The sequence below is a fragment of the Orycteropus afer genome, unplaced genomic scaffold (genome assembly GCF_000298275.1).
Source record: "Orycteropus afer afer isolate SDZICR_OR568_19922 unplaced genomic scaffold, OryAfe1.0 scaffold00006, whole genome shotgun sequence".
Taxonomy (NCBI): Eukaryota; Metazoa; Chordata; class Mammalia; order Tubulidentata; family Orycteropodidae; genus Orycteropus; species Orycteropus afer.
Window position 1 is genome coordinate 1403527 of NW_006921593.1, and position 7585 is coordinate 1411111.

The window sequence follows — 7585 nt, forward strand, 5'->3', positions numbered from 1 at the left end:
TATAAATTGGCCTCTGATCACTGCTTTTGCTGTGTCCCAAAGATTTTGGTATGTTGTGTTTTCATTCTCATTTGATTCAAGGAATTTTTGAGTTTCTCCTAAGAGCTTTTTGCAAGGACTCCTTCATGCTGTTCACTCACAATTCAGAGGGTTCTCTGAATCTGCGTGTGGTGTGCAGCTTCAGACTAGTGTGCTCTGTGTCACCTTAGGGTTAAAGGGTGTGGTAGGGTTACAAGTCACAACTTTGTGGTGTCGAGAGAGCCCTGTAAATTCTTGTTGTAGCCAGAAGTGCCAGGCACACAAAAAACCCAGACCACTGCCATGGAGTCGATTTCGACTCATAGCCACCCTACAGGACAGAGTAGAACTGCCCCATCGTTCTCCTGTGGAGCTAGCTGGGGGGTTCTAACAGCCAACCTTTAGGTTAGCAGGCCAGTGCTTTAACCTCTGCACCACCAGAGCGCCTTATTTAATAGCATATGCATCAAAAAAAGAAAATCCAGACCCAGAAGTGGCCCTGGAGGTGACATCACCCCGACCTTGGGTTACTCAGCTGCCCCCACCCCACAGAGCCAGCCCTCAACACCACGATCACTCTCACAGGGGTTCAGGAGCCAGGAAGGCTGTCGCTGCTTCTCACAGAGCCATTCCTTTAACTGATGACAGAGTTTCTAGACCCTGCCTCTCCAAATCCAACATTCCTCATGTGGGGCCCTGGGGATGTCATTGCCTGAGGTTCCCAGGCTCAGGCCTGGGGGAGGCGAGCACCACTGAGCACCCCAGCAGGCCGGGCTCAGGGTGCAGCAGCCGTCAGATGATGTCCCCGGGGCCTCCCCCAGACCTGCCACCTCAGGACTAAGGACAGCCACTGTGGAATACTACGCAGCCCAGAAGAGAAGGCCTTCAAGGCTGATTAAGTGGGGGCAGAAAAGGCAGGAGCAGAGCAAGCCTGTAGCGTCTTCCAGCTTTTGTTCAAAAATGGAACCATTTTACCTTCTATCTTTTGGTTCCATCTGAAGTTGGAATACTGTAAAGGAAACACCTATTCAAGCATTTGAATTTAGTGAATGAGTCTGTTTCAAAACGTCCCCAACAGGCAAATCCATTGGGACAGAGAGTACATGAGTGGTTGTTGCCAGGGGCTGGGAGAGAAACAGAAGCCGTGACTGCTAAGAAATAGATACAGGCTCGAGGTGGAAAATTCTGGAAATTGGTAAGGGGGGTGACTGCACAACACTGTGACTGTGCCCCCCCCAAAATCACTGAATTGTACATCTTTAAATGGTGACGTTTATGTTACAGGAATTATAAACCAAAATAAGGAAAACCAAACTCACTGCCATCGAGTCAACTCCGACTCATACTCCAAGTCAACTCAACCCTGTTCCGGGCAGGCCCCAATCCTTCAGTCACCCCTTCCCTCACCCCGACCCTACCAACCTGTCCATGCACATGGGGACCCAGGCTGGCCCAGGGCAGGTATCAGGAACTGCTGCTGGTGGCTATATGAGGGCATATGTCAGTGACCCCTCTGGGTTTCCAAAGTGGTAAATCTTTATGGAAGTAGATTCCCCATCTTCCTTCTGCAGAGTGGCTGGTGGGTTCGAACCACCAACCTTCTGGTTAGCAGTCAAATGTTACACCTTATATCTGAACATATTTTTTTAAAATAAATAAATAAAGACTGATAGTACCAAAAAACAACAAGCATTGAAGAAACCTGAACAGAGAACTGAGACTTCTGCCTAGGGCGGGGGTCACAGGAGGGGACAGGGTCTCCCAGAGGGAGGCAGCTCTGAACAGGGTCTTTAAACAGCGGCTCTCCTCCCCCTCCCTTCTCCTCGGGCCCTGCCGCCTGCCCGCCTGCCTGCCTGCCTGCACCCACCGCCTGCTGCCCACAGGAGAACCGCCTGGCCCAGCACACCATCCACGCCCTGCAGACCGAGCTGGACAGCCTGCGTGCTGACAACATCAAGCTCTTTGAGAAGATTAAGTTCCTACAGAGCTATGCAGGCCGGGTGAGCGACCTCCCTGGCCTCCCCAGCCCTGCCACCCATTGTGCCAGGCAGAGGAGGGGCTGATCAGGGCCCTCTAGGGCAGGAGGGCCGGGCAGTGTCCCGCTGTGCAGCACTGGGACTTCCAGAGGCCATCCGGCCCCTCAGCCGCCCACATCCTCCCTCAACTGTGGAGAGACCCCCTAGAGTAGAACTCTAGGGTCATCAGAACCAGCCAGGGGGTGGCCAGGCACAGCAAGTGGCTGAGTCACGGGCCAAATGTGGGTGGTCCCTTAGTGGACCCCGGGATCGGGGACTTTAATCCAGGGTGTGGAGCATCAGGACAGGCCGTGAAGAACCTGTGTGTTTTAAACTTACATAAAAAAGCCCGGAATTTGGTCCAACATGTCACATGCCAATCAAGAGAACGGAACAAAAACCTAGCTACTCAGTTCTTCTCAGCTGGAAAGGCCTGTGCCTGGCCTCTTCAGCCCCGAGCCTTCACAGAGGACCACCTTGTACAAGGAAACCCCATCTGTGAGCTGTGGGGAGTCAAAGTGGGCAGCAGAGAGGGAGGGAACAGCAGTGATAGTCCTTGTGGGGGGCCTCCCTGGGGAGAAAACCCTCTGCCACCATCCCCCCATTCCCACCCACTGGGCTTGCTCCTGGGCCACTAGAGGGCGCCCGGCCTCCATGCAAACTACTACCATATGGGCGGCTGGTGGTGGGGGGTCTCCTCTCCCGGTAGGCCTGCACCCCACAGCTGCCCCCAGTCTCCCTGCAAACCCCCTCAAAACATGCCTCCCCGCCCCTGGGCGCAGCCCTCTCTCTGCCACATCCCAGTCCTTACGGGGGCCTAAGTTTCCAGGTCTGTGAGGGAGGACCATGCCCTGAAGGTGGAGGGGATGCTTTGGGGACCTCGACCCAGGCAAAGCCTCGGGGACACTTAGCCACCTTCGTGCTGTCACCCTGGGACCCTCTCCAGCTCCAGGAGCTGGGGCTCCCTCACCCACCTCCATTTTGCAGGCGAGGAAACAGCCCAGGCTTCCCTCAGACACGCCTTCCTGCTGGCCCCAGGAGCCTAACAGTGGCCCTTCCTCCCTCCCTGCGCAGGGCAGTGTCAGCGACGACACAGAGCTGCGGTACTCGTCCCAGTACGAGGAGCGCCTGGACCCCTTCTCCTCCTTCAGCAAGCGGGTGCGTGAACCTGGCCCAGGCAGGGGAGGCGCGTGCTCAGCCAGCCCTGTTCCGGGCAGGCCCCAAGCCTTCAGTCACCCCTTCCCTCACCCCGACCCTCCCAACCTGTCCGTGCCCTCATGCCCAGCCTCCACGCACATGGGGACCCAGGCTGGCCCAGGGCAGGTGTCAGGAACTGCTGCTCGTGGCTATATGAAGGCATGTGTCAGGGACCAAATCAACCCCATGCATGCATTCTCAGGGCAGCAGACAAGCAAAGATGCAGGCACAGCGCATAGTATCAGGTGACCCATGGTGGGACCCACCACCTCTAGCTCCCCTTGTCCCCACCTCGTGGGCTGTGGACGCCTTGATGGGGAAGCAGAGCTGCTGATAGGATGGGGATCAGGGGGACCTAGTCTGTCACCCTGGCAGTCCCGCTAGGGCTCTCTGGGAATGGAGGGGTGGTGCAGACGGGCAGGGCCCCTCTGTGCCTGGTCAGGGCCCTGGGCTCCTCCCCTCAGCATCCCTTCCCCTTCAGGAACGGCAGAGGAAGTACTTGAACCTGAGCCCCTGGGATAAGGCCACCCTCAGCATGGTGAGTCCTCTGCCCTGGGATGGGCCCAGACAGCCACTGGCCTCTAGTCCGGTCTGCAGAAGCCCCGGGGCCTCACTGGCCCCTCACAGGTCCTGCCCAGCGTGGCCGTGTGACCTGGGGCAGGGTCCCTCACCCTCCGGAACAGCTTCTACCGTTGTGCTGTAGGGAGTAACATCCCTTAGAAATCCGTGGGGCCCAAGTTCACCACCTGTGCAGTGGATTTGGGGTGCCAGCCGCCTGTCCCTCCCCTTGCTGTCCTGGGCCTTCTGGGCCTGAGCTGAGCTGCGGGAGTGTGAGGCTGGCCCCGCCCCACCCCACGCCCCTTGACTGCTCCCCAGGGCCGGCTGGTTCTCTCCAACAAGATGGCACGCACCATTGGCTTCTTCTACACACTGTTCCTGCATTGTTTGGTCTTCCTGGTGAGTGCTGGGTGGGCAGACAGCATTGCATTCCTCCCTCCCCTGACCTTCAGGGGCAGCAGAGACCCATACTGTGGCTGAAGCTTGAGGACCTGGACCCCAGACCTGCCTAACCCACATCCTCAGTTTGTGGCCATTTCTCTCCCCTCCAAGGGCCTCACCCGTGGGCACCAGCTGCCTGCCCTATACAGAGGCCCGGGTGACTTTATCCAGGGCCCAGCCAGGGAAGTGCTTAGTGAGGGGAAGGCCCTATGGGAGCCTGAGGCAAGAGAGGAACAGAGTCTAACTAAGTCCACCGAGATGACCAGGGGGCCGCCAGCCAAGGGGGCATTACCTTAACAGTACAGCATGTGTAGTACAGCTACATGTCACCATGGCCATTGAAGGCATCTCAGGGACCCCACCCCCAGCCAGGGCAGTGACCTCTACTGGGCTCACCTGGGTTCTGACTCCGACCCCTAACTGGGGTAGAAGCCTAGAGTCCTACGGGGCCGTGGTATGCCCAACAGTATTAGGGACAGTGACTCTACGCTGGGCCTCCAGCCCTGTGTGGAGTGGGCAGCACCGGAGCGATTCAGTGGCCCCACCACCCTGGGCCTGGGCAGGCAGGACTGGAAGTTCATGGAGTCCACCCTCCCCACCACCAGGTGCTCTACAAGCTGGCCTGGAGCGAGAGCATGGAGAGGGACTGTGCTGCCTTCTGTGCTAAGAAGTGAGGACACCACCCTGGGCCCTGGGATCACCACCCATTCCTCCATATGTCTCCTGCTCCCCCAATCTTCCACCGTGACCCCCAATCCCGATCCCCCTCAGCGCACGCCCTGTCACCTGGTGCACCCTTCATCGCAGCCCCGGCGATCTCCCTGCCCGACCCCCCACGCACACATGCACGTCTCTCTCCTGTTTTCAGTCTGCCTCAGCAAAGGTTTCTGTGGCCCACAGGTTCGCCGACCACCTGCACAAGTTCCATGAGAATGACAACGGGGCGGCTGCTGGTGACTTGTGGCAGTGACAATCTGGGGCCTCCCCGACACGGCAGCGGCGGCTGCATTGCCCCACTCCTGCTTGCTTAGCTGCTTCTAATCATAGGCTTCCCTAGAGAGACCCCCTTGGAAACGGCCCTTGCCCTCGCCCTGACTGAGGCCCCAGGTCCCCTTGGCCCTCTGTAAGAGAATGTCTCAGCCACATCAGATACCCCAAGTCCATAGAGGCCCCAGTGCCCAACCAGGCTGAGCCCAGGGGGCCCCCTCAGGCGCCATCTGACTGGAGACTCAACAACCTAGGCTCCGCCCACAGCCTGACCTCTAGCCTCTAGCCCTGGTGGCAGAGCTGCCCGGTTGTGATGCTGGTTGAGTGTCGTGGGTCACGGGGTTTGGATTCCCAGAGCTCTGGGGTCTCCTTGGGTTCCCCTGCCCTGTCCCCCAAAGAAAAGGGTGAAGGGCCCTTCTTTCCAGGCCCACGGGCTGTGAGTCCAGTCCCCCACCCGACAGAGGATCTAAGGTTTGACAAGACCTGGTCTGCTCACTGCCCCCAGCACCACCAATGAGAAGCGCAGGCGCCTCAGAGGGCGAGTCTGTTTCGGTTGCCCCTTCCCTATCTCTCAGACACACCGTGATTGTTCCTTTCTTCTTCACAAGATATTCTGGCTTTTAGGAGAGGAGGCGTCTCCCCTGAGCCCCCGTGCCCTGTGCTCTGCAGACCTGAGGACTGGTCTGAGGGGTCCAGTGCTCCCACTCAAGCAGTGCTAACCGTGGGCCATCCTACCAGGGCCACTTCAGGGCCAACAGGAGACCTTCCTAAATTAGAGCTGTGACTTGCGCTTTCAGGTTGACACATTTAGAATAAACACATAGTTGTAGCCACACCGGATGCCGCAAGCTCTGTGTCTCTGGGGGTACGAAGGTTGGTGGACGCCCACAGTGCCATCCTGGGAACTGGGGCTGGAACTGCAGCTGCTCTGTTGATGTGGACACGCCTCCTGTTCCCAAGAATTCCGAATGGATCCAGAGCTTTGTTAAAACCCAGACCCACATGTCTGAGTCCTCTTGAGCAGACAAGCAACCCTCTCAAAGAGGGAAATATGTTCCTTTTTTAAAAAATGCCTGTCAGGCCAGTAAGGAGCTCTGGTAGTGTAGTGCCTAAGGCATTTGACTGCTAACCAGAAGGTTGCTGGTTCAAACCCACCAGCCACTCTGCAGCAGGAAGATGGGGCAGTCTACTTCCATTAAGGCAACTATGAGTCAGAACTGACTCGATAGCAGTGGGTTTGACTTTTTTTGGTCAGGCCAGTGGCTACAGTTGGCTGAGTCCACGTCAGCTCCTGGGGAATCCTTGCTTCCATTCTGTCAGCCCAAAGGCGTCCTCTCCACGTCTAAAGTGTGCCCCTTGCCTCTGGGCCTTTGCCTGCTGTCAAGCCCCCTGAGCACAAGAACTGCCCTGAGCCCCAAGTTCGGGGCGCCTCACCCTCAGACCAGCCCCTTCATGTGGGAACCCCCAGACCCAGATGGAGGAAGGAGCATTCCCTCTTGTTCCATGGTGTCTACCGTCCAGGTAGCTGGTGAGGCTGATTCTAAACCCCGCAGTCCCATCAGGCCCAGTCCCCCTGAGCTATCTCTGCCTATCTTAGTCCTGAACAGTCTAGAGTTGGGTGTCCAGGGGTCCCACCCCCAGCACCCCTCATCTTCTGCCCCATCAGAACCACCTTCCGCCCAGATGGCCTGTTCTCCCTGACGCCATTCCTGTCCCTCCATGACAGCTGCTCTTGGCCAATCATACTTCCCCCCCACACCCCGCCTGCCACTTCCACATCTCCCACCAGTTCCTCCTTGTGGGCCAGACTCACTAGGCAGCCAGTCCTCCTCACTTCCTTCTCCCTGGGGACCAGGGCTATTGTCCTGCCCAGGGCTTCACACCCAGGACCTCCCTGGCCACTGGCAGCCCCACCAGCAGAACACAGTCCACCAGTCTGACCAGGTTAGTCCACGGGGGGCCAAGCCTCTTCCTCTCCCAGAGTTGGGGGGGAGACAGCGGGCAATCAACACACACACACACACACACACACACACACACACACAACACTCTCAGCCTCATTCATAGGTCTCCTGGTTCCCAGCCAGGCGGCCAGGCCTGTGTGCAGCGCCAATCAATGGCTGGGCCACCGCCTAAGATTTCATTAAGTGTTTGCTGGCCAGGGCCTGCGGGGAAAGCAGCTGTGATGTGTGTAGGAAGGACAGGGCTGAGTACACAAGGCTGGCCTTGCCTCTTATCCTAGAGGACAGTGCTAGAGCTGGCGGGCAGCGGGTGGAGGCTTCAGGCCAGCCTCCACCTATACCCACCCACTGCACCCCTCTAGAACCCCACCTTTTCCATTTGAAAGGAGGATACTTTATATTTATATA

The 7585-nt window shown here is 57.8% G+C and overlaps 1 protein-coding gene across 1 annotated transcript in view; it reads left to right on the forward strand.

The window, feature by feature from the left end:
* CUX1 (cut like homeobox 1) overlaps nucleotides 1-5199 on the forward strand; it is a 473579-nt gene extending 468380 nt beyond the window's left edge. The window contains exons 18-23 of the mRNA XM_007940080.1: nucleotides 1902-2018; nucleotides 3108-3191; nucleotides 3712-3768; nucleotides 4107-4187; nucleotides 4835-4899; nucleotides 5130-5199. Coding sequence (XP_007938271.1) covers nucleotides 1902-2018; nucleotides 3108-3191; nucleotides 3712-3768; nucleotides 4107-4187; nucleotides 4835-4899; nucleotides 5130-5199 — 474 coding nt within the window. The remainder of the gene's footprint in view (nucleotides 1-1901; nucleotides 2019-3107; nucleotides 3192-3711; nucleotides 3769-4106; nucleotides 4188-4834; nucleotides 4900-5129) is intronic.
* Nucleotides 5200-7585: the final 2386 nt, after the last annotated feature.